General features: G+C 38.7%; 1 protein-coding gene across 1 annotated transcript; it reads right to left on the minus strand.

Moving 5' to 3' along the window:
* On the minus strand, positions 1-27,478 carry LOC107868106 (alternative NAD(P)H-ubiquinone oxidoreductase C1, chloroplastic/mitochondrial). Its single transcript, XM_016714699.2, has 11 exons — positions 27,336-27,478; positions 26,825-27,015; positions 23,453-23,548; positions 8,779-8,845; positions 8,504-8,675; positions 2,636-2,729; positions 2,310-2,522; positions 1,153-1,545; positions 992-1,068; positions 515-618; positions 1-422 (listed from the first exon to the last, which is right to left on the minus strand). The coding sequence occupies exons 1-11, from the start codon at positions 27,385-27,387 to the stop codon at positions 283-285; spliced, it is 1,599 nt and encodes a 532-aa protein (XP_016570185.1). The 5' UTR covers positions 27,388-27,478; the 3' UTR covers positions 1-282.
* Between the last annotated feature and the right edge of the window lie 384 nt (positions 27,479-27,862).

The following is a 27,862-nucleotide window of genomic DNA, read 5'->3' on the forward strand; positions in this document are numbered from 1 at the left end:
TGTTCTGGTTTAAATCTTGTTTTTCATTTGAACTGCAGTTATACAATGAATGTCGATTATGAATATACAATGTACCTAGCCTTCTCCTAATGTGATGATCCAACAACTGCATTAAGCTAAGATCCTGATTTGAGCTTTAGCTGAGCATTTCTGTAGTTTTGCTACTCAATTCTCTCAACAATACTATATAAAGGATGAGGATTTTGAAACAGGGATGGTAGCCCCTCCTCAGTACGAAGGGTGGGCTCCAGAGAGGATTGCGCCGACCACACACTCATTGATCTAGGATTCCGATTGAGGTTTAGTGAGCATCGTCTGTAGTGTTGCAACTGAATCAACTGTGGATTTCAGTAGCCAACTAATTCCTACTTTCACACGGTGCTCATCAGTTGGTAATCTGATCAAATAGGCAATTTTTCTTGCTGCAATAAGCACCAATTGAAATATGAGAAAACGCAGAGAGAGAGAGAGAGAGAGGGGACGGGAATAGACTGATGGGACATGTGAATAGTACCAGTATGACCAACAAAACCCTCCAAGGTCAGACCATCAGTGAAACTTGGTGAAACAGCAGCATCATATCTCCCAAGTGTCATCATCTCGCCTAGATTTTGATACCTGCAGCATAATGGCATAGTTTCAATTAAGAAAATCAACTTTCTTCATAATCGCCCTGGAAACTCGAATAATTGCAAATAGATTTGGAATTTTAATAATTCTCCTTGGTAGTTCAAGTTCCACCTAATAGTGGTAGAGGCATCGATTATCTAGTTTTTTTACGAGCAGAGGTGTTCAACAAGAACATCACTAAGTAAGAGGAGCTGGCATTGTGAATGTGTGCAAGTTGGGAGTGTTGACTTACCAAAACAAAACTAGGAAACCTAACATCTATTCTCCAAATTAAGGAAACTAAAACCATGTAACAGAAGGCCAGTCAACAAATAATAGACAAAACCAGAATGCAAATTGATGAAGCAGATATGGAGCAAACCTAAAAGGCAACAATGGGCGGTCATTAATTGCGGCCCACAAATTCCAACCAGCAAAATCTGCCTGCTGAAAAGCAACCTGTGACACAAACCATAGAAAATCAGTACAGAAAGAGCATGCTCTCAATCATAGTGGTTCTCATATATTTCTTTCGTCAACTACCTGTGCAGTAGCCGGAAGCAATTCCCCATTTTTGTCCCTTAATGTAGAAGAATCACCAACAGCAAATATACGAGGATGACCCTTGACACGGAGAGTTTCATCAGTTTCTGCTTGTCCTCTAGCATTCAGAGGAATGTCATAAGGTTTATCACTGGGTTCCAACTGAGGAAGTAATGGTTTAGATCCGATAGTCCATAACACTATATCTGCCCTTATAATCTGACCCTGCGAGCCCCTTTCAGCAGGTTGCAATTCAAGTATTATACTTTCAGAATGATCAACTGATGAGTCTATAGTTTCTGTTTCAGCATCAGCGGTCTGAGATTCAACTCCTTTTGTTATGCGCCAGACAAAGTAACCAAGTACAAGTTGAACTTTCCTGGACGAAAGTACCTAAAAGAAGACTGCTTATGTTCAAATACAAGGGACACAACAGACAACTGATAATGACCAAACAAGAAGTTTATCACGGTATAAAAAGTTCATTGGCATATTCCCCTTCCCCTTCTATTCCCAAAGGCCTGATTCGACATTGTGTTGTTTACTTTGATCTGGTCGAGGTGGTTTTCGTTTACCAGCACGTAGGTGTTCTAAATTCCTATGACCACGAGGAGAATACAAGAAGACTTGACTTATAAAAACAATGTCCCAAAGGCGTTGAAAGGAGCGCGAGTTGATTACCTTTCTAACAAGCTGGCATGATCAGTATCTAGCTCCATATTGAGAGGGAGCATTACAAGAATGAACCTAGACCTACTCCTTAACAATGTATAATAGACCATTTGTAAATAGCATATTTGTAGGATTCTTCTTTTGATTCTTTCCTTGATTAAGACTCAATGCACATGTAAGTTACAGAATATTACACATACTAAAGAAATGAAGAATGCATTTTACTTGATTACTTTCCCAGCCTATTGAGTGGTTAAATAGTACATACACCTATTCTTTTTTTGAAAAAGAAAGACATCAAGGCTATATTTTCCTAATTGATTCCAACTAATACACACAATATGCTTAACATATTAAATGTTGTGAACAATGATCCAATTTTTTGTTGAAAGATGGAGGAAGAATAAAGAGCGGAAAAACTATGTCACTTGAACAACTTTGATGAAATGACGAGAACTCAATGATATAAAATATAAATTGCTTACTTTTAGTGCTGCTTCCCTATTTCCTGCAGGAGCATTTGACAATATTGTCTTTTCAACATTAATTGCTTGTACGATTCCCTTTTCTTGCAACCTTTCCGATATCGTGGCAGCTAACTCAACCCCGCCATAACCACATCCAACCACTGCTACTCGTATCGCAGAGTCCTTACTGAAGTTCTTGCGCTCTAATTCTCTTAGCTTTTTATCAACCCTCTGAACAAAAAATTCAGAGCTAGAAACACTTCACATCTACGTAAGAGCCAAACATCACACTTTTGAGTAACTTTACAATGATAAAATGTAACCTTATTCAATCAAGTACTGACATGAGCATCCTCTAGGGTATAAAATGGCAAGGCATAATCTGCAGCGCCTGGAACAAGATCAAGTTTGGCCTCGGCTCCTGTAGCAAGGACCAACCTGGCAGCCAAAGATTTAAGAAAGAAAAAGTCCTTCATATCAGCATACCAGGGTAATTTATCACCCAATCCACAGATGAATGATACTCCTCGATTCCACTTTATGTGAGGTCAAACTGACTAATTTCCCGGTGTGAATTCAACATACAATTTTCATTTATTTATTTTTTTTGAAATAAAATTTGTGTATTTAGAAACTGCATAAAAAGTACTCCCTTCGTCCCAATTTATGTGGCACACTTCCCTTTTAGTCCGTACCAAAATGAATGTCACCTTTCTATAATGAGAAATAACTTAACTTTAAAATTCTTTTTTTACCCTTAATGAAATGATTTACAGTCACATAAATGTGCAAGGTTTGTTTAGACCACAAATTTTAAGTGTCTTCGTTTCTTTCTTAAACTTGTGTCTGGTCACGATGCCACATAAATTGGGATGGAGGGAGTACTCTTAAGTCATAACAGTTAACAATTCAAAATATTTAAAGTGTGTCATGTTCAACGAAAGCATTGTTGACTCTCCAAATGACAAACAGATCACACAAGAACATAGGGAGTAGTAAAATATAGACTTCAATACAAAGAAAAATATTACTTCCTCATTACTAACTTAATAAAATCTGTTTGACGTGGAAACTAAATCAAACTGAAGTGTTGAATACAATCCATCTAATTTTAGGGTTGTCTGATATTGGAAACAAATGAGGAAGACATGGCACATTATATAAAGAACAAATCATTTGACAAAGCCAACAGAGAAAGGAAATCTGTATGTAGCATGTTTCAGTATCTAACTTCTATTATGCATGATTTAGCATAATATAAAGATGCATGACTTGGAATTACAAGCAATCCATATGACTTTCAAGCCAACGGGAATTCTTCAAGAGGGGAAATTAGATCTTCCAGTCATGTCTTGTTCATAAGGAAACTAAGGGGACATTTGGTTTAGAGATAAGCATCCAGTACCCCCTCTAATTATGGTCAAAGTTGCTACGACACACTCCAACTTCACAAGGGTCCTATTACCCCCTTGAACTCAATTTTTAGTATATTTTTGTTATCCTTTTGTGCTGATGTGACACTGTTGTGGATCCGTGGAAGTCAACTAATTAAATATTTAGTTATATTTTAGTAGTTTTATTTATTATTATAGAATAGGGTTTTATATTTCCTACTTTTATAAGGATTAGACTTTCTAGAACAGGATTTTATATTTCCTACTTTCATAAGGATTAGACTTTCTAGATTAGGGTTTTATTTTTCCTACTTTCATAACGATTAGACTATTAATGTAATATTCCTATTTAAAGGGGGGGTTTGGAGAATAAATTGATAAATCGTATTTCAACAAAAAGCAATAAATTGGAGTTCTATCTTCCATTGAACTCTAAGGTTTCAGTCTCCCTTAAACGAGCTGAAGAGATCGGAGTTCTCTTTCATTGAATTCTAAGGTTTCAGTCTCCCTTTAACGAGCTGAATTTGTATATCGCCTAGTGAATCGATCCTTCCTAAGAGATCCCTAACAGACACCTTTAATATATAAAAATGGGGGTCATATCAAAGGTGTCACGTCATCTAAAAAGGTGTCACGTCAGCTAAAAAGGTTGACAAAAATACGCTAAAATTTAGTTCAGGTAGGTCCTTGACCCCCATGAAGTTGGAGTGTGTCGTAGAAAATTTGGTCATAGTTCAGGAGGTAATAGATGCTTTACTCTTTGGTTTATATACAAGTTATACATGAATTAGTAGAAGGGGAATTGTAATGTAGGGATTGTAGATTTGTACAGCAGATATTATTTTTCGTTAGATATTTGATTCAAAGCATTAAAAATTAATATACAATGTATAATATTAAAGATCTTTATTTTTTGCACATAATATATGCTTCTCATTCCCACTTGTGGGATATTGTTATTTTTGCTGTAAAGTATGCTAATTATTAATTTTTAGTTTCTTTAATCCCTGTATTACCCATATTCTTAATTCCATATTCCATCCTGCATATAATACATAGATTCCAGCATAACTGGTACACGTATTATTTTTTAGGAAGACCTTTAGCGATGCAGATTCATATGGATTAACCCTATCAAACCAACCAAATAACCTGTAAGAATTTGGGAGATACAAAAATTTTAATGCAAAATCACTGACCTGACAACTTTATAGATAGAGTAAGAAGAGATATGCAATAACATGTGAAATTCAACAGGCTAACATGATTATTAGATAGTGATAATATCCACTATGACTTAATTTCACCTCATGACAACAACATACCCAATGTATTTCCACAAAGTGGGGGTCTGGGGAGAGTAAAGTGTACGCAGTTCATACCACTACCTCAGATAAAGTAAAGAGGCCGTTTCCGATAGACAACGGCTCAGGAGAGGTAACAGTATAACCAAAACAAACATAAAAATAAACAACAAAATGGGATAACACACCGCTAGATAATAAAAGAAATAAGACACCGAGGGGGGATCATAGAGTTAAGTGTGATGCGAGAGCTGATAAGTTGAGGATAGGGTCTTGGAACATAGGGACCCTCCAGGGTAAGTCTATAGAGCTCGTGAAGATTCTTAGAGAGAGGAGGATCAATATAGCGTGTGTCTAGGAAAGCAAGTGGGTAGGTCTAAGACTAGGGATGTGGATAGGTATAAGCTATGGTACTCAGGAAGTGAGAGGCATAGGAATGGGTTAGGTATCTTAGTAGACGAGGAGCTTAGGGGATAGGTAGTGGAGGTAAGGAGGGTTAGAGATAGGTTGATGACTATTAAGTTGGTCACTCGTGGGTTGACTCTGAACATTTGTAGCGCCCATGCGCCGCAGGTGGGCTTGGGCAAGGAGGAGCAGAGGAGATTTTGGGAGATTTTAGATGAGGTGGTAAGAGGTGTTCCTAGCTTTGAGAAGATTTTCACAGGAGGGGATTTCAATAGGCACAGAAGATTTTCACAGGAGGGGATTTCAATAGGCACATCGGGTCATTACCGAGAGGCTATGACGATGTGCATGAAGGCTTTGGGTTCGGGGATAAGAATGGAGAGGGAGCTGCTCTTTTGGATTTTGCAAAGGTCTTTGGGTTGGTGGTTGTGAATTCGTGTTTTTCGAAGGAGGATCACCTGATTAGCTTCCGAAGCACGGTAGCCAAGACTCAGATTGACTTTTTATTGCTTAGGAAGGGGGATAGGGCAATGTGTAAGGGTTGTAAGGTTTTTTCAGGTGAGAATCTTGCGACTTAGCATAGGCTTCTAGTGATAGATATTAAGAAGGGCAAGAAAAGGAGGGGAGGGGAGGGTCGACCCAGGATTAAGTGCGGTGGCTTGACTCTGATTAGTGCTTTGGAGATGGGAGATAAGTTGGCGGCACTGGGGATGTGGGAGGGTAGGGGGATGTGGATTGTATGTGGGATAGGGCTGCCAGTTGCATCAAAGAGACAGTAAGGGAGATGTTGGGTGTCTCAAGGGGGCGGTCGGGCCATCGCCGGGGGGAATGGTGATGGAACGGAGAATTTAAAAGGAAGGTGGAGTCGACTGAGTGGGTCGAGAGTAAGGATGAAGAGGAGATGCGGGCGAACAAGGAGGAGTACAAATTAGCTAGGAAGGAGGCTAAGTTAGCGGATGTATAGACAGCGGCTTTCGAAAGCTTGTATGCAGGATTAGAGGAGAGAGGCGACGAAAAGTGGTTGTATAGACTTGCTAAGGCCAGAGAGCAGAAGGCCCATGACCTTGACCAAGTGAAGCACATCAAAGGGGATGATGGTAGAGTATTGGTGGAGGATATTGACACTAAGAGAAGGTGGCAGTCGTATTTCCATAGACTTTTGAATGACGAGGGGGATAAAGATATTATGTTAGGGGAGTTGGAGCAATCAGAAGGGTGTCGTGATTTCGATTATTGTAGGCGTATAAGGGTGGAGGAGGTCAAAGAGGTTATTCATAGGATGCGTAGGGATAGGGCGACGGGGCCTGATAAGATCCCGATGGATTTTTGGAAGTATTCGGGTGGGGCTGGTTTAAGGTGGTTGACCGGTCTTTTTAATGGCATTTTCAGGTCGGCGAAGATGCCTGAGGCTTGGAGATGGAGTACGATGATTCCGTTATACAAGAACAAGGGTGACATTCAGAGTTGCAACAACTACAAGGGTATTAAGTTGCCGAGTCAGACTATGAAGATTTGGGAAAGGGTGGTCGAGCGGAGGTTGAGGAGGATCGTGTCTATGTCGAAGAATCATTTTGGTTTTATGCCTAGTCGTTTGACGACAGAGGCAATTCACCTTGTGCGAAGACTAGTGGAACAGTATAGGGAGAGGAAAAGGGACCTACATATGGTGTTCATTGACCTAGAGAAAGCGTACGACAAAGTCCATACCGAGGTCCTTTAGAGATGCTTGGAGGCTAGAGGGGTCCCCGTGGCGTACATCAGATCGATTAAGGACATATATGATAGAGCGAAGACTCGGGTGAAGATAGTGGGAAGAGATTCGGAGCATTTCCCTGTTTTGACAAGGTTGCACCTGGGATCTACTCTTAGCCCGTTTTTATTCGCATTGGTAATAGATGTTTTGGCGCGGCATATTCAAGGAGAGGTGCCTTGGTGTATGCTATTTGCGAAAAATTTAGTTTTGATTGATGAAACTCGGGGTGTGTTAATGATAAGTTGGAGGTTTGGAGACAGCCTGAAGTCTAAAGGATCCAAGTTGTAGAACCAAGACAGAGTACTTGGAGTGCAAGTTCAGTGACTTGACGCTTGAGGACGAGGTGGTAGTGAAGATGGATTCCTAGGTCATCTGTAAGAGGAATAGTTTTAAGTACCTTGGGTCTATGATTCAGGGGAATTGAGAGATTTACGAGGATGTCACTCATCGTATTGAGGCAGGGTGGATGAAATGGAGGCTCGCCTCGAGAGTTTTGGGTGATAAGAAAGTGCCTCCCAAGGTTAAAGGTAAATTCTATAGAGTGGCAGTCTATTCGGCCATGTTGTATGGAGCGGAGTGTTGGCCAGTTAAGAACTCTTATATCCAGAAGTTGAAGGTGGCGAAAATGAGAATGTTGCATTGGATATGTAGGATTACTAAGGGAGATAGGGTTAGGAATGAGGTTATTCCGGAGAAGGTAGGTGTGGCTTCGTTGGAGGACAAGTTGTGAGAAGTGAGGCTGAGATGGTTTGAGCATATGATGAGGAGGGCCACTGATGCCCAAGTTTGTAGGTGTGAGGTTAGCTTTGAATGGTTTCAGACGAGGTAGAGGTAGGCCGAAGAAATACTGGAGGGAGGTTATTAGACGAGATATGGATCAGTTACAGCTTACTGCTTACTGAGGACACGACCCTAAATAGGAAGTTGTGGAAGACACGAATTAGGTTGGAGGGCTAGTGTGCGTAGGTGGGGAGTATCAAGTAGATAGGAGTGCTTTGGTGTAGCCTTGCTAGTAGTCGTAGGAGGGTTGAGGTGAGGGGTGTGCTCCCGGTTGATAGTCTAAGGTACTACTTTGTGGGTGACTTTTTTATTTAATGTCATCTTGTTCACGTTTTATTTCAACTTTGTTTGCTGTCTTTGGCCCTGAGCCGGGGGTCTATCAAAAATAACCTCTCTACTTCTTCAGAGGTAGTGGTATGGACTGCGTACATTTTACCCTCCCCAGACCCCACTATGTGAAAATACACTAGGTATGTTGTTGTTGTAGTACGTCAAGAAAAAGAGCCTCCATCTTAAACGCAATTTAAGGGTTCTTCAACACTCGGTCAAGTGAGGTTAGAGTGCAGACGAGCATACCAGTCATATTCTATGAGGAGACCGCTTTCGAGTTGAACAGTCCCTGCTGTAGGTGCATTAGTCTCTAAATGGTCATATGGATATAAGCATTTCACCCTGTCCTTGAAGAACCGTACATCAGTATTCGCAAGTAAATCTGAGAACTGTGGAGCAATTTCCCATGCTTCAAGTTCTGCATTGAAATGCTTTATTTAGAAGCTATAACATTGACAAGAACCAAACATAAGCAATAAAGGTCATGAACAGTTACATTGAACAGGAAGTACATAGCATACCTCCAGAGAGAAGTTCATACAACATTGGCTTAAATACAAAACGTTCAGATTGATCGATGAGGACTACCTGAATTATTTTATGAGAAACATTCTTAGAGAACTAACAAGTGCAGGTAATGTTCATATCTTCATATTCTCTTCCTTCTAATATCTACCCATAATACGAGTTTGCATAATTAACAGAAATAACATAAAAATGAATATAAGCGAGTGAAACTAAGCTTTAGGAGAAAGGGAACAACTCCTTGCACTGTAAGCCTAGAGGAGAACATCGACCCTGGAAGGATAACGTGTCAAATTTTGTTCCTTCTCTGTTCTATTCTTACTGCAACATTGTTTCTTGGGTTATTTCTTACTAGATGAATAAGGAGCCTATATTAGAATGTAGAAAGTCCAGCAAATAAAACCTCAATCATGAATAAAGTAGGCCAAAAAACAGAAAGAAGAGAAATAGAAAGAAATGGGAGGGTACTTCACTCATCCCTTCATCAGCAGAATTTCTAAAATTTAGTGCTGCTACCACCTAATGAAAGTTGGATCCTAGATACATGTCCACATTAAAGTATCAAACATTTTTCAGAAAATTTCCATTCGTAGAAGATAAGTTGGTTCCCAAAACTCCAAAAGTACTACCTCCATACCATACAAATGACCTAATTTGAGAAGTGCAGAGATTAAAAGAAGAAAATTTGAATGAATTATTACAGATATAATCAACAAGCACCCACGGCAATAGATTAAAATTTGAAATAGTTGAACAGTGAAAAAAATGAGCCACCGGTCTTATGTATATATAAAGAAAAATATTAGCATCAATTCACATCATTTTGGATCTTTTAAGGGAAAAATGGCTTTTTATTTAAAGGAAAAATTCAAAGTATTTCCATACATGAAAAAGAGAAAGAACACATGTGATCGGAAAGCATGCGGTATTTTATTGCACTGTATTCATTAAACTTCTCATTTCCCTAAGACTTGTCTATTAGCAAACTAAAGAGCGTCTCCAGTATCTACTTGTCTTTCCTGAAGCAGCAAGATCTAATTCTAGAAAGTCTTGATTCATAGGTAGCAATATAAATTAATACCAAATGCAAAGAGATCATCACAAATGGAAGAGACCAAGGAAACACCACAACATGAGGAGACTAGACAATAAAGAAAAGACTGACATTACGACCACATTCTACAAAGGTTTTTCGTTTATTGCGATTAAGAGATCAATTAGTTAATTAGTTGGTTAGTTAAGCATTAATTAATTCTATCTTCGCTGTTGTTATTTTCTAGTTGTAGCCAGAGTTAGTCAGTTGTGGGCAGAGTTAGTTACAGTTTGTTAGATCGGTTAGTAGATACTTTTAGCTTAGTTGTTGCCAGCTGTATTAAACCAATTGGTGTTGTATATATTGATGAAGAAAGGGAAGAGAATATGTGAGTTCTAATTTCACAAATTCAAGTTCCATCTTTTCCTCTCTGTTCTCTCTTTCTCCGTGGGAGATATTTCACTTCTCTGCATTCGAGTTCCCATCAATGTAGTTACTTTTGATATGGCATCAAAGAATATGGTTGCGAATTGTCATTTCCAGTACACAGACTCTTCGTTTTCGATATAGCATTCCAGTTGAATTTTTCTCTTTACGCAGCTTTCGCAATTTACCCTGTGTTCTTCGATTTTCTTCACCAATTCAACTCAATTTTGTCTTGTGTTCATCTCAATTCTTCATTTTTTTAGGCTCAAATTAGCCCTAAATTTAGTTTTGGAACTGTTTGATTGAGCTTGAAGATCAATGGTGGTTACTGCAAGTGCACCTGTTGCGCATGGGAGCACTTCCACTTCTACTGCAACATTTACAGTAGAAAAAAGTGATGCTCTTTACATACATCCTTCAGATAACCCTGGGATGATGTTAGTACCAGTTCAGTTTGATGGCATGGGATATAGATCCTGGAGGAGAGATTACGAGCCTTATCCGTGAAGAATAAGCTCGGTTTCATCGATGGAGATTGTAAGAAGCCTGATGCAAATTCAGCTCAATTCCATCAGTGGCAGAGGTGTGATGACATGGTTACATCATGGATTTTGAACCCATTGTCCAAGGAGATATTGGATAGAGTGGACTATGTCAATGACTCTGCAGAGATTTGGAAGGAATTGGAGGATAGATATGATCAAACTAATGGAGCCAAATTATATCAAATTCAAAAGGAGATAATGATCTTATGCAGGGAGCAATGGATATTACTGTATACTATACTAGAATGAAGAAGTTAAGGGAGGAGTTAAGCACTTTGAGCACTAAAAATCAGTGCACTTGTCTTGGTGTATGTGGAGCAAGAGAGGGCTTGCATAAGGCAGAGCAAGATAGACGTCTGATTCAGTTCCTTATGGGGCTGAATGAAGTGTATACTGTGGTGACAGGTAACATTCTCATGATGAATCCTTTGCGCTCTATGGCACAGGCTTTCTCTTTGTTGATATATGAAAAACAAAGGGAGTTTCGATCTACTGGTAGCTTAATTGTGGAGTCTACCTCATTGAATGTGAGTGCCTACAACAACAAAGGTGCTGTAGGTGGTAAGCCTTTCAGAACAAACTATTCAAATAATTACACAGGGAGTAGTTCAGGAAGTGGCTAATATTCAGGAAGCAGTAGGAGGAGGAATGGATCTGTTTGTGATTTCTGTAAGAAGCCAGGACATAATAAGGACAAATGCTACAAGTTACATGGTTATCCATCAGCTAATTCTCAGAACAGTGGACATAACTTCACTAACTCTCAAGGTAATGGACAAGGTTTTAGGCAGAATAGCAACAACAACAATCAATACAGACAGACCAACAATCAGGATTTCAAAGGGAAAAGAGGTGTGGCTAATATACATAGCATGCCAAATGACATGTCTTCTTGTCACGATCTAAAAATTTGATGAAGTACGTGAAATTTGTGATTTTGTGTGATTTGACTATTTAACACCCGCCCCGTAGTTGCATTATGGTATTTCTGGGTGTGGGAGTGATTGACATGATTTTCAAAGCATTTTGTTATCATTTATGCGATATTGTGGTTTTTGATGGCTTCGAGAGTCTTATTTTAGACTTATGGGGATATCTTTTGATCCGTGTGACGAATGGCTGAACGGACTGCGCCAGCAACTCCGAAATATCGATTTTAGGCTATGTAGATCTTTGGTTCGGGTCCCGGTGCACCCGAACTCATTTCGACCTATTGATCGAAAAGTTGAAAAATTGAAAATATGGATGTGGGACCCACATTTGGTCGAAACAACCTCGGATGGAAAATCCGACTTCGTCAGCAGATCTGAAATGTCGATTTTAGGGTGGTAAGACGTTTGGTGTGATTTTACGGCTTTTAAATCTCATTTCGACACTCGGTTTGGAAAATTGTGATTTCGGGTTTTAGAGGTCAACTTTTAGAAAACGATAATTTTTCGAAAATCCAACTTCGCCAACGCATCCGAAACGTCGAATTTAGTATGATTGCATAGTTCGTTTGCATATATCGGACTCCAAACGAATCCCGGGCACCCGTCGAAGTCCGAATTTGACCTTACAAAAAAGAAGAAAAAAAACAGCTTTTTGTGCAGATTTTTCGGCAATGTATATAGCAGTTTTGGGCCTATTTTGCTCATTTTTTATCTTGCCTCTTGGAAGATAAACCCTAAAATAGTGTGGGAGCTTAATAAAGTTTGTGGGAGCTTGAAAAGCTAGATTAACATCTATTTCTTGGTTTTATTACGGATTTAAGGTAAGAATTCACCCTTCTCTTAGTAATTTCTTGATTAATTTCTCAAAACCCAAAAAATCTTAGGACTTGATTTTTGAACTCCAATTTCACTTTTTTTCACTTGAATAGTGTTGTTATCTTATAATTACTAGTGTTTCATCAATTTAACCTTCAAAACAACTTCGATTCTTGATTTTAACCCGGATTTCAAAGATTTTACCAGGTAAAGTTCAAAAATATTTTTTCTTCGATTTGAACCTCATTTTGACTCGATTTAACTTGGGTTTTCAGCTGTAGGTTCCTAAAAATATGGAGAACATATTTTTGAAGTAAGGTATCGATTTTGTCCTTCTTTTTCGCAAACCCGTTCTGGGGGTCCGTTTTGATCCCGAACCAAAAGTAGTCAATATAGGTGTCGTTGGTTTTGTTCTGACGCATAGATTCTATTAAGAGTGGGTAAAAAGTCCCCCATTGATTGGTGAATGGACTGATAGTTTGCTTATATGGACTTGGGTAATTCTTACCTCTTGAGCTAGCTTTTGAGGTTGAGTTGGGCCCAAGATCCATTCTTTACATGGTATCAGAGCTAGGTTCATTCCCATTTGAGCTCCTGATCCACGCGCTAGTTGGGCCCTAGGCATGAAGAGGGTGTTACAGTGGGTAAAAATTCCCACATTGATTGGTGAATGAACTGGTAGTTTACTACTTTACTTATATGGACTTGGGTAATCCTCACCTCTTGAGCTAACTTTTGACGTTGAGTTAGACCCGAGATCCATTCTTCACATGGTATCAGAGCCAGGCTCATCCCAAATCTTTGTTCACCGATGTTGAGCCCCCATATTATTATCCACGCTCCAATTAACAAGGTTTGGGCATGAGGGGAATGTTAAGTATCCCATATCAGAAAAGGGATGGGTAATTGGTCTCCTTATCTGAATTTAGGCAATCCTCCCCTCATGAGCTAGCTTTTGAGGTTGAGTTAGGTTCAAGATCCATTCTTTATAGATTCCATATTTGATGTTTTTAGTGGAGTTCGAAATTGTTTGTGAAAAATAAGGTCGTGGGTTCGAAGTGTAGCGGACCGGTTTCGGTTTTTGAAGTAGGTTATGGCTTAACTCTTTCAGACTGGGGTGGATAGTAAATGATGATACAAAATCCATGTTAAGGGTGGGAACTAATCATGAAAAATAGTTATTTATGTGTTGTGCCCGTGTAGGGGGCCTATATGTGATGTAATTATCGAAATAAAGATATTATGTGATATGTGTAACCATGTGGGATCCTATGTGATATTAATAACCATGAATACATGTGAATAATTGTATAGTTTAAGATGCTTAATGTGGTACGATTGGCATATTGTGATTATATTCATACTTTATTAACATATAAGACATGGAAATTCATGAATGAAACGGAGATAATGAGTGGATATTGGCTCACGTGGTCATGGAAATGTATCATTGTGGTTGGTTGTGAAAATATATCATGTGGTTAGTGCGAAAATATATCATGTGGTTGATTGTGGAAAGACTCATTGTGATTGGTTATGAGCATTACATCTTCATATCATACTCATTCATGAAACATTGGTACCACCATGGCAGCATTTGAGAAACACTAGCAATACCTGATAACACCTTTACGAGGGATGTGCCTGAAAGAAGATATGATATATGTGGATTGTATACAAGTTGACGAACCCCCCATGGGTCCTGCGTTGGGAGGCTTGCCTCCGTAGGAGTATACGGGGATTGTGCAACGATCCCAGAGGTTATGCAACGACCTCGTGCATCATCATCATCATCATCATATACATTGCACTTACTTTATTGTGTTTATGTTGTGTTGTATTGTCATATTGACTTGTCATCTATGTATTTGTCTTACCTTCCTTTGCTTGCATTTGATGATACATGTCCACTCTTATCCTACTTATATGTGACATAATGCATACTTGAGTTCTATTTTTATGTGTTGTTGTAAGATATGTGATATCTTAGAAATTTAGAACTGTCAGTGCAAGCGATATGGGCTACCGTTGTAGGACATTGTCTGATTGCAGGTGACGTGCCCTTAGTGTGCATTTTGTATTCTTTATTTTCTACTTTGCTTGATCGGCCTATAATACCTACTGAGTACAAGTGGACCGTACTCATGTCTACTGTGCCCTTTCGGTGCAGGTCCTAGCCTGAGTGCACCTCAACTTGCTTGAATCGGGCGATTGTTGGAGCTTCCAAGGTAGCAGTTGGACATTCATGCATCCGGAGTTCACCTCTATCTTTTCACATTAGTTATGTTTTTATTAGTGTTCAGAGACAGATATTTTCCTTTGTGGTTATGATGTATTTGATTCCGGGATTGTATTAGTAGTTCTTATACTGTTGACAGCATGTTTTGGGAGTTATGGTTGCATGTGTTGATTTTATTCTTTTCGCTTTTATTATATCTATGTGGTTCGGCTTCGTTCTAGAAGCCTTATCTTGGGGGCATTTCTGTCTTTTCCCTGTGTGTATCAGTTTGGGTGAAAGGCTTACTTGTCAAGGTTCGCCGCAACAAGTGCCATCATGACCAATCGATTTTTGGGTCGTGACACTTCTGACATGAAGGAGATTATGGAGGTAACCAGATAGCTACTAACATCACAAAGGAGCAATATGGACAGCTTATGACCCTCATGCTACAGTTTCAAAGTGAGTACACAGGAAAAGAGATTGACAAGCCCAACACAGCTTCAAGTGTGAACAATGCTGTACTAGTTTTGCAGGTATTGTGGTCTGTTCTTCTTCTGTTGATTTTAGTAATCCAACATGCAAGTGTTTTGAATCAAGTACTGACTTGTGGATAATAGACTCAGGAGCATTTAATAATATGACCTTCATCAGAAGTTCCCTTACAAACATTACTCACCATATCCTTTATTAATCTCACTTCCAAATGGATATAGAGTCAAGGTTTTAGAGTTTGGTGATGTGACAGTTCCACCTAAAATCACACTATAAAAAATGTTATATGTGCCATCTTTTAAGTACAATCTCATTTCAGTTCACTCACTTTCTTCTGCCCTAAAGTGCATAGTATTGTTCACAAATGCATTATGTCTGATGCGCAGGCCCCTTCAAGAAGAGGCCTCAGGTGATTGGTAACTGAAAGGAAGAATTGTATTACCTTTGTTCAAAATGCCTAAACTTCAATGGTACCACATCTAATGATGCTTTAGTTTGCTGCTGTTTGTCCAACAAACTTTCTACTTTGAATAAGTCTTGTTCCAGTTACTTACTGAGGATGAGAATAGTCTGCTTTCCCATTCTGTACCTTCCACCTGTTTCCCCTTCCCCTGTATATGTTGCCACTATCAATATGGCTTAACAGATTATTTGATGAATTGGATGTCCAAAGCCATTCTCTCATCAAGGTGTATTTGTAATAGTCAATCAGCAATTTACACGGCTAGAGATCCAGTATTTCATAGTGCACCAAGCACATTGAAGTTGATTGTCACTTTGTAAGGGCTAAGTTTCGGCTAAGCTTCAGGAGGGTTGTTCACTCTTCATCATAGACCTCGAAACAACCAATTGGAAGATATTCTCATCAAGGCACACACAAGGGTCAAACACTCAAGTGTCTTGAGCAAGTTGGTTGTGAGATCATCACCACCAACTTGAGGAGGGGAATCGTGATTAAGAGATCAATTAGTTGATTAGTTGGTTAATTAAGCATTAATTAATTGTATCTTCATTGTTGTCCTTTTCTAGTTGTAGCCAGAGTTAGTCAGTTGTAGGCTGAGTTAACAAATCGGTTAGTAGATATTTTTAGCTTAGTTGTTGCCAGATGTATTACACCAATTGGTGTTGTATATATTGATGAAGAAAGGGAAGAAAATCTGCGAGTTCTCATTTGACAAATTCAGTTTCCATCTTTTCCTCTGTTCTGTTTTCTCCTCCATGGGAAATATTTCACTGCTCTGCAGTTGAGTTCTCGCCAATGTAGTTACTTTTGATAACCTTCTCTCTCGACGCCGTCCACTAGCGTGCGTTGCCATGGGGAGAAAAGCAGGAATACCATCAGCAAAGGCACAAATGGCAACGGGAAAAAAGGGCAGCCCGGTGCACTAAAGCTACCGCTATGCGCGGTGTCCGGGGAAGGGCCCCACCACAAGGGTGTATCGTACGCAGCCTTACCTTGCATTTCTGCAAGATGCTGTTTCCAAGGCTTCAACCCGTGACCTCCTGGTCACATGACAGCAACTTTACCGGTGGAAGCATTGAGTGGATCTGGATCCAATGGATCAGTAACTCAATCGAAAGAAATCATAGAAGAAACGCTAGACTCAAAATTGAAAGCCCAGAAAGCAGATAGTATCGCACAATTGCAGGAGAAACAACACAAAGAAGTAGCAACGGCACAAAAACTACAATTACAGGAGAAGGAACATGAAGCTCAAGCAATTTCACCGAAGCAGTGGGCAAAGATTGTAACTCAGAATCACTCACCTTCAGTCAGTGGTACCAAATGATGGGCAGATGAGGTCGAAGAAGAGGCAGTGCAAGTGGAGAAGGCGAAATAGATTTGGGATAGTTTTGATATCACAAAAATATCCAATGTTGGGTTCAAGCTAGACATCATCGCCCATTGAAACATGGTTAGACAGGTTAGTCTACTATCACTGATATTGAAGTAGAGGACATTGAATCTGAAACCGAATACTGGAAGACTGTTGTTGTATTTTATGTATTGGGGGCTCACTTTCCCTTTACCACAAACGGCTGGCTATATAGAAAGAATTTGGGCTAAATATGGATTGAATAAGGTGGCAATGCGAAAAAATGGGTGATTCTGGTTTGATTTGAGACAATTGAGGGAACAATGAAGTGTTGCAAGGTGGTATATACCACTTTGACGACAAGCCCTTTATTGTCAAGGCATGGGATCCAGAAACGGAATTTACTAGGGGAGAATTGTACTCCATACCCATCTGGATAAAGTTTCCAGGATTAGATTTCAAGTACGGGAGTTCAACTGCACTAAGTAAGATTGGGTGACCTTTGATGGCGGAGCACAAAACAGAGAAAAAGTAGGGGCTTCATTTCACGTGACCACTAGTAGAGGTAAACATGGATGCTAAGCTACCCGATATGGTATGTTTCAGGAATGAAATAGGGAATATTATTGAGCAGAAAGGGCCATATGATTGGAAGCGTACACTATAAAGTTTTGCGGGAAACATGGGCACCTAGTCGAGGAATGTTGAAAGAAGAATCCTCTGCCTAAGAAGCAAGAAAAAGATGCTCAACCACCTATTAACCATGGAGCATAAGGGGAGAGGCAGGTGGTTGTTCAAAAAACTTCACAAGGAGGCGAACCGTAACATTCAGAAGAAGGTAACTCCAGAAGACTAATGCACTGGATCAGAGAACTACAGGGCACTCCCCTTCTTGGTGGGTGACACAGTGAGTCCACAGAAGGTGGTATAGCAACAGCAAGGACGGATAGTAAACAAGAACACTTTTCAGTTACTGCACAAAGCCGATGGTGCAAAGAATCAAGATAAGAGTTAAAGTGTGGGTGGTCAGGCCATATCCAATACAGGATATGGTTAACTAACTTTGCTGGAATATTATATGGCTCAATGGCCCTAATAAGCAGAAGGATGTCATGGCCATCTGCAATAAAGAACAGATTAGTATAGTGGGACTGGTAGAAACAAAGGTGAAAAGTACAAAGAAGACTCAGATAATAAACAAAATGTTTGGTGGAGGCAGTTTCATACTAACCTTTATTCACACCACAATGGGAGGATCTTGCTGTTATGGAGACCTGATTTGTATAAAGTGGATCTGGTGGCTAGCTCAGCTCAGATGTTGACTTGTGAAGTATACTATATTCCTCTACAGCTATCATTTTGCCTCTCAGCAATCTATGCTTATAGTACTACAGAGGAGAGGAGAGAATTATGGGTAGAAATGGAGAATCATCACATGTCTTGCACTACGTCTTGGCTTATACTAGAGATTTTAACTCCATCTTGCATGTTGCAGCAGATAGACTGGCTTTAGAGGGGGATCCTGTAACCTGGCCAGAGGTTATAGATTTCCAAAGATGCATTGATGCTTGTGATTTAATTGGACCAGTCAACAGAGGTCTTTTGAAGGGATTTGTATCTTCATTTGGAGTGAGTGACAATTACAGATTTGTTATTCGCAAATGATACTTTGGTCTTTTGTGATATAAATGTATCCCAGTTAGATGTTTTGAGGCGGATCCTAATCTGATTCCTGTGGAGTCAGGCTTAAAGATCAATATCAGTAAATGTGAAGACACACCAGTGGGAATAGCAGACAATATTGAGGACATTGCACAAGTGCTGAATTGCAAGGTGGGTAATCTACCTACTAAGTATCTGGGACTACCTTTGGGAGCTTCTAGCAAAGATCTCGCAGACTGGAATCCGATGGTCGAGAGAGTTGAGAGGCGGCTAGCTAGATAGCAAAAAAGGTATCTTTCGAAAGAGGGAAAGGAAAATTTGATAAAGAGCACTCTTTCTAGTATTCCTACATATTTCATGTCACACTTGCAGGCCTATGGCAAAGTGACTAGTGACCAGAAGATTGGAAAGACAACGACATAACTTCTTATGAAACTCAGCAAAAGGCATTAGAAAGTGTCATCTTGTGAATTGGAGAGTTGTTACTTCTTCAAAGTAATGGGGAGGGGTTGGAGTGAAAGATCTCAAGGTGTACAATAAAGCTTTGGTAGAGAAGTGGGTCTGGAGATTTGGGATGGAGGAAAATGCTTTTTGGCAGGGGTGGTCGTGGATAAATATAACATAATGATGGTGGATGGAGGACTAGAAACATTGTAACTCTGTTTGGGTGTGGTTTGTGAACATATCTCTTATAAAGTTGGGGATGGAAGTAGGATTTTTGGCACATAAGTGATATAAGGAGATCGAGTTGAAGGACGCCTTTCCTAATTTATATCACGCTTCTTGCCAGAGAGAGATGACAGTTCAACAAAGTTGTAGATCTCATGAGGGTGTTATTCACTGGGATTTAAGATTCATAAAGAACCTTAATGATTGGGAGATTGAAGAAATTTCACAATTTGTTAGAGCTTTTGTATGGGCTAGACACTTCAAACAACTGGTTGGATATATAGAGGTGGCAGGATAGCGGTGATGACTTATTCACTGTTAGCTCTTTTTATAAGAGGTTACTAGTAAGAGAGGAAGGTACCTTCTCATTTGACTCCATTTGGATACCTAGAGCACCTAGGAAGGTCTGTTTCTTCGTATGGTTGGCGGCAAGGGGTGTGATATCAACAGTGGAAAACCTAAGAAAGAAGAAAATCACTTATGTTAGTTGGTGCATCATGTGTAAAAGTACCAGCAAAAGTGTAGAACATCTTCTCCTGCATTGTAAGGTGGCTAGTCGATTATGGAGGGTGGTCTTAAATTTGTTTAGGATGCAAGGGGTCATGCCGGCTACAGTGAAGGAAGCTTTGCAAAGTTGGACTCATAAAAGGAGGAAGGAAATTCAGAGAGCATGGAGCGTTGACCCCTTAGCAATCATGTGGGTCATTTGAAAAGGAGAAATAAGAGGGCTTTTGAAGGGATGGAACTTACAACAACAACAACAGACCCAGTATATTCCCACAAAGTGAGGTCTGGGGAGGGTAAAATGTACGCAGTCCATACCACTACCTCCGATAGACCCTCGGCTCAAGATAGAGAATAATATACCAAGGTCGTAATGAGACATGAAACAGGATGTATAGAATAACAGAGATAAGAGATAAGAATTAATAACCCTAAGTATTAGAGAAATAGGAAATAAGAGGAATACGAACAATACGGAATAGGGGAACAGAAAACAAATACCCATGTAATAGTAACATGCACTCACAGACCTAATACACCCACCACACCCAAACTCTCCTAACACCAAGCCACAACCTACACACTCACACTAGCCGTCTACCCTAATCCGCACCCTCCACACCTTTTTGTCTAGGGTCATGTCCTCAGTAATCTGAAGCAGCTCCATTTCATGCCTAATCACATCCCTCCAATATTTCTTTGGCCTACCACTACTCCTCCTGAAGCCATCCAAAGCTAGCCTCTCACACCTCCGAACTGGGGCATCCGTGCCCCTCCTCATCATATGCCCAAACCATCTCAACCTTCCTTCTCGCATCTTGTCCTCCACCGAGGTCACTCCCACCTTCTCCCGGATAACCTCATTCCTAACTTTATCCCCTCTAGTAAGGCCACACATCCAACGCAACATTCTCATTTCCACCACCTTCAATCTTTGAATATGAGAGTTCTTGACTGGCCAACACTCCGCTCCATACAACATGGCTGGACAGACTGCCACTCTGTAGAATTTGCCTTTAGGCTTAAGGGGCACTTTCTTATCACACAACACTCCCCAGGCGAGCCTCCACTTCATCCAACCTGCTCCAATACGTTTAGAGACATCTTCATCAATCTCGTCATTTCCCTGAATCATAGACCCCAAATACTTAAAACTATCTTTCTTACAAACATCCTGAGAATCCAACCTCACCACCACACCGTCCTCCTGACTCGAGTCACTAAACTTGCATTCCAAATACTCCGTCTTGGACCGACTCAACCTGAACCCCTTAGATTCCAGAGTTTCCTCCAAACCTCCAATTTCTCATTCACACACACCCCGCATCTCATCAATTAGCACTACATCATCCGCAAATAACATATTTTGGTGTACTTGCGAGGTCCCAATTTGTATAGAGGATTGGACCTCTTTTGTTCAGAACCATATTTTGGTGCATGCTCTCTTCTTTAAGTACATGTATACGGGGTTTCCAACTAAATGTTAATAAAATTATTTACCTTATAAAAAGAAAAAAGGTTGAAGTGGCTCAACACGGGCAGAAGTATACCTGGAATGACAGAAGTGGTGATAGAAGAATTTACTCATAAATAAATTGGATGTATATGAATATTATTTGGCTGAATAGCATGCCTTCTTGTAGAGCTTTCTACTTTGCCAGAAGGTGGTCTAAGTGATCACTGCCCAGCTAAATTTACTATGCAAAATCATTTTCACAGGCCAAAGAGCACTATTCAGTATTGCAATGCTCGGTCTCTACATCCTAAATTCACTGAAAAGGTGCAGGCCATATGGAATGTTCAGCTAGAGGGATATAAAATATAGCAAGTGGTAAGAAGATTGAATTTGTTGAAGCGGGGTTTAAAAGAGTTGAACTCCCAACACTACAGGAATATTGTATCTGAGCTTGAGGAGGATAAGGAAACATCGATACTTGCACAGAAGAAACTGCAATCTGACCCTATGAATGACCAGGTTCCGATATATAAATAGTATAGCATGTAGATATGTGATATAAATAATGTAGTCATAGATGTAAACAATATAACACTAGTCAACCATATAATATCTACATGTAAATATATGCCGTTTAGCTAAGAAAAATGTTCCAACATTGGGCCCGTGCATTACTACCCAGTTGACAGAATAACAGCCCAGCCCTGATGGTTCTAGTAGTGGGTTTTTACAGGCTACTTGGGGGTAATAGGACAAGATGTCACAGAAGCAATACCAGAATTCTTCAGGAATAGGAGGAATAGGAAGTTACTAAAGCAACTCAACACTGCTAACATTGCCCTGATACCAAAGATCACTGCTCCAGAATTTGCTAGCCAATAAAGACCTATTGCATGCTGCAATGTTCTGTATAAATGTATAAGCAAGATGATTTGCATGAGACTAAGAGGCAGGGGCGGAGCCAGGCGTTGTTAGGGGGTTCCCCCTTTCGACGGAAAAATACACCATTTATACATGGTTAAAATTATTTTATGTATCTATAGTAGGTGTTGAACCCCCTTCGGCTAGGTTTTCTTCGAATATTGAACCCCCTTAGTTGAAATTCTGGCTTCGCCTCTGCTAAGAGGAACCATAAACCATCTGGTAGCAGACAACCAATCTGCATTTAGAGATGCATTGGCTCAATGGGCGGGAGTGCAATGGCCACAAGGAGATACAAAACATGTGCTAGAAGGAATTAAAAGGGGAAGGTGGAAACAGTTTCATACGGAGGTGATAGCAGGCCTTTGGAGCTGTATTATCATGTTTGACAGGCTAGAATAGGAAGATATTTTCAGGAATCAGTGTAAATACAGACATAGTAACTGCACAAATTAAATAGGAGTTTGTTGTTAGACTAGATACAGTGAGGATGTCATAGAAGGCTAGTAGATGTAGTAACCTGCTTCGGAAGTTCTTGTGTAACGTGAGGTTGTTGGAGGCCTAATTTTCATGATACTCTTCCTAGAAGATGGTCATGAGGTTAGGTGCTCTTTAGGTGTATTGTTTTCATTGTTAATGGTAATATTTACATTTGTTACCAAAAAAAGAGAGTTTTAAGCAAACTCACAAGTATAAACTATAATTAGATCACAATCAAAATGAGTCTTCTGGGGAAACAGACTTTTCGGTAAGATAAGAGCTCAGAAAGACTCCTATATTGAGGCAGAGATGAAGGAAATAAACATAAACCAGTTTATAACAATTTGTGACTAGTGTCGTATGGGGCTAACGAAAACAAAGGTACGAACATGGTGGTTTTGATCCCAAGCTAGACTGAATGTAATCTTACCCAATCATATTTGGGGATGAGCCATGAAAAGTTTTAAAACAAAAGAATGACCAAAGTCCAGAAGAGGCTATGCAATGGCAATCTCATGAAATATCACATCATTCCAGAAATAAAAATTTAATATGTGCTTCTTCTTCTTTTAAAAGTTCTAAATTAGAACTTTACCTGATACTCAGCGAGTAATATTTACTAAAGCGTTGTACATAAGGGGGGCCAAGTCCCATCTGAAACTCTAACAGAATTCAAGCTTTAAAGACAAAACTTACCTGTGGTTTCTTGTCATCAGGCCAAACGAGTGATTCTAACCTCAGTGCTGTATAAAGACCTCCAAAACCACCACCTACGATGCAGACCCTTGGCCTCTGCATAAATGAAATTCTGTATTACAAACGGCGAGAACCTGTAAATCCCTAAGCTGAAAATTTGTCAAATAAACTAAACAACATGGTGGTCAATCCCATGCAGAAAAGAACAGAAAAAAGTAAACAATTTATTTGATTTCCTTCTGATGGTGATGGAGTGGGAGAATAAATATAGGCTTTGAGCATAACTCAACAAATTGTGTAATAGTATTCCACTTCAAATATGTCATATCCATCGTGTTATAACTCTCACAACAAAATCATGAAAGTCATATCACCGTAAAAAATGTAATACTCCCTCTTTTCACTTTACATGACCCTGTTATTAGTGGGAGAGTCAAAGATGCTTTTTTGACCACAATATTTTCAAATACTATTTAAATATTTTGAATCGTTAACTATTGCGACTTATAGTACTTTTTGGTCACCGTGAAACATTACAATCTTAGAGATGTTTTTGTCCACCAAAATGCCTTAAAATATGATCCATGAGCATCCCCTAGGTTTCTCTTCCTCCTATCATTTCTTTCAATAAATTGATGGATTCGAAGACTTTGTTCTGTATGAATTTTTTTTTTTTGAAAGAGAAAAGCACAAAAGGAAACGACAAGGCATGAGGGCACTTCGCAAAAAGTGAAAAGCAAGAGCACACTTCTTAGAAATTAATCACATGATTCAGGAAAAATAAAAATGTAGCACTGTTATATCAAATTTAAATTGTAATTATCAATTTCAACACCCAAGATACACTAATGACAATGTTAATCCAACATCTCAAATTAAACATTATTTGAGCATTTTCTCATTGAGACAATAGAAGATAACTTCAATGCAAACTTTCTTTTCACTTTTTAATTATTCAACCATAAAAAGATTCAATTTGCAGCATTTAATTTTATATTTAACCTGTTCACGAACAGTGCTAAAATAGTACAAAAGAAGCCAGAAGCAGAGGTGGTAGAATAAGAGGAGTTCTATAGTATAAGAAGAAGAAAGAGTAATCATATGAAGATAAATAACAAACAAGAAACAGGTGAGCTAAAGAAACAAAGAAACATAAGCAGCAGAAGAAGAGGTGTCACAAACTCGATAACAAGAAGGTATGAACAACCCACAAAAATTGAAGCATATAGGAGAGGAGTCCTAGAACTTAAATAGTATGGAGTAAAAGGATTTTTTCTCCTGCTTTTTCCTCTCTTAAATATCGACTGTGTCTTATATGAATAACTTTGCACTTCATTGATTCATTGATTGACCTTACATTTCCTCGGCCATGAGGCGACAAATAACACCAATGCTTCCTAATCATCTAGATGTATTCTCATTTTTAAAAAAAATCCTCTCCAAGTTTTCATTTTTCCACATCTTCTCATATGAAACCAATCTGCTGGCTATTATAGTATTCTAATTTTCAGAAAATGCAAAAAAAAAAAAAAAATGAACTGTCTCACCAATTAACTCCTCTATGGTCCAAAATTAGCTAAAATTGGACAGGCATTATTTCAATTCTATTTTTTTCAGCATAAACTTAGATATTCAGCAGATAAATATATATATATATATATATAAATACCCCAAGTTGTGTTTCGTTTCTTCTCGAGTTAAAACAGCAGAAGAATATATTTGGAATAAAACAGACACTCAAACTTAGTCTCAGCTAACACATAAGCACTACACGTAAGCGCTCCAACTTTGAGAGTGCACATCTAGACACCTTAACTTTGTCTTAACTGGCAACTAAACACTCCAACTCGTCCCCAATGTCTCATAGACACGTGACGCTGACGTGGCACATAAATTTTGGAGTTGTCATCATTATGTAAGTTGGAGTGTTGAATTGGCACAATGGAGACGAGTTAATATGTCTAGATGTTCAAAATGCTCATCTCAAATACCAAGCTAATAAGCTTAAAGCTGAGGGAAGAGTCCACTGGCATGAGAATGAAGTAAAGTAGAGACAAGCACACTATCTATTTTCTCTTATCTGCAACAGCCATTCCTTTACTTTAGTACAGGTTGATTAAGGAAAATGGCTTGGCCCAGGACTATTGGCTTTCCATCAAGTGTCAATTCAACCATAGACATTCAATTCAATCACAGCAATAGTCAAATTGTCATTGTCCACTCTAAATGAAAGGAATGAGATAGGCTGTTTACACACGCTTCAAGTCTTTTTTTGGTGATTCAATAGCAGTCCAGAAATTAGACTAAGTAAGTCTTAGAGTGGTTAAGTCGGGGCCAGGGTCAGAAGTTGAACTTCTATCTGGCAGAGCCTATACGGCCTAGAGGATACTTTAATCTTGCTTTGGAGACCCGAATGCTTATCATACTTGCCTTCTAAACTTCTTTGACGTCATGGGTTATCATTGGTCCGATGCTTAAGGCGAAAGATCACTCCTTTCATAATCAAAGTTTGAGTGTTTAGTTGTCAGTTGAGACCCATTTAAAGCATCTATCTATGTACTATGCCAACATATTTAGCTATGTTAGCCAAAGATTAGGTAATTTGACTACAAGAAAGAAAGAAAACTCCTATTTTCAAACTACTCCCTCCGTCCATCTTTACTTGCCCATGTTTGACTTAACACACTTCTAAAGGAACAAAAAATAAAAGGATAATTTTCCTATTAATTATAGGGCATTTAAATGTTGTGAAATGAACCGTATTTAATAACAAAGGTAAAATAGACACAATATGGTAGAGTGTATAAGAATAATACAAAATATAGTGTGTTAGTAATGCTTGTATTAATAATGCTAGTATTAGCTATGCTAGTGTTAGCTATGCTTGCATTAGTTATGCTTGTATTTTTATTATGCAGTGTTTGGTTTGATGTATTAAAAATAACATGAATTAAATAATTTCTTAAAAAAAAAAATTTACAAAAATATCCTTCATATATATGTTGGAAAGGATGTGAAATTTTTTTTGAGGGATAATAGTGTCTTTAACCATGTTAATGCATGTATTGGATCCATTGCATTGCTAATACCATAGATTTTGAGGTATTAGTAATACACACCACAATACACAGTAGAGTGTATAACTAATGCAAGTATTAGTTATACATAAGGTGCAAAAATATACCAAATAAGGTATTAGTAATACACATTAAATTAATGCATGCATTAGTCTTCCAATACACTCTACCAAACATCCCTTAGTTTTCTAAACTAGACAAGTAAAATTGTAAATTATCTCTTAGTTTCCAAACTAGACAAGTAAAATTGAACGGAGGGAGTAGAACGTTAACAGCTTAGCAAAACAGTCCTGACCTTTTTATTTGGCCACATATAATGAACATTTTGAGAATTGGCTGCAGGAGCTTCCATTGTGCTTCCCAAACCTGCCGTGGTACTCAAAGCAACAGCGCGCAGTGATCTGTTATTCCTCCTTGAACTACCAAAACGCCACGAACTGCTCCAAACACTGGGTAATTTAGGCGAACCCCATAGCATTTGGCGACCTAAATATATCACCAGAAGCCAAAACACCCAGTGATCATGTGGACTAAATCATCTTGATTGAACTAATTTATCCCACCTAAGATATGGGATAAAATAATTTCAAGTTAAACGGAATAAGGTGGATGTTTTAGTATTAAACCTGAGATAATATTTATGCAGCTTTTAGATAATTGTGGAGTATAAATTTATTTATGGAATTTAGCCAAATGGGAATTTAGCCAGAATCAGTAGAAGTATTATCCCAAATTTAGTCATATTTCATCTTATTCCGTGTACCATAACAAAATAAGAAACATGACAGAGAATTAAAGGATCTTACAGTTGAGTAGTGCAATTTTTGCTGAAGCAGAAGTTGCTAGAGCGCACTCCATTGAAGCAATTGGTAATGCGATGCAACAGGGGGATAGGTGACTTGATACACCTTTTGAGTGGTTCGTCCGGATCCACGTTATTTGGCGCAGTGTTTTGGTTGTATTTTTTAGGCTGCATTTATTTTTTTTGTTTTTTTTTAAAACTGAATCTGAATGCATATTTGATTAAAATATTATTTTTAAATCTAAAAATTAATTAATAATTAAAATTATTTATTTTTTAATATTTAAATATGCAAAAAAAATTATTTATATATATAATAAAATAAAAAATTAATTATATATCAGAAAAGTATGTAATTTAATATAATAAAATTATTATTTGATTAAAAAAAATATTACTGTTTATTAGTAATAGTGGAGATGGTTTATAATGGTGGTTGCGGTGACAATAATTGATGTTAGTGATTAGTAATGTTGGTGGTGATAGTTATGATGGTTGATAGTGTAGTGATTATTATGGTGGTGATGGTTG

This window comes from Capsicum annuum, chromosome 4 (genome assembly GCF_002878395.1).
Source record: "Capsicum annuum cultivar UCD-10X-F1 chromosome 4, UCD10Xv1.1, whole genome shotgun sequence".
NCBI lineage: Eukaryota > Viridiplantae > Streptophyta > Magnoliopsida > Solanales > Solanaceae > Capsicum > Capsicum annuum.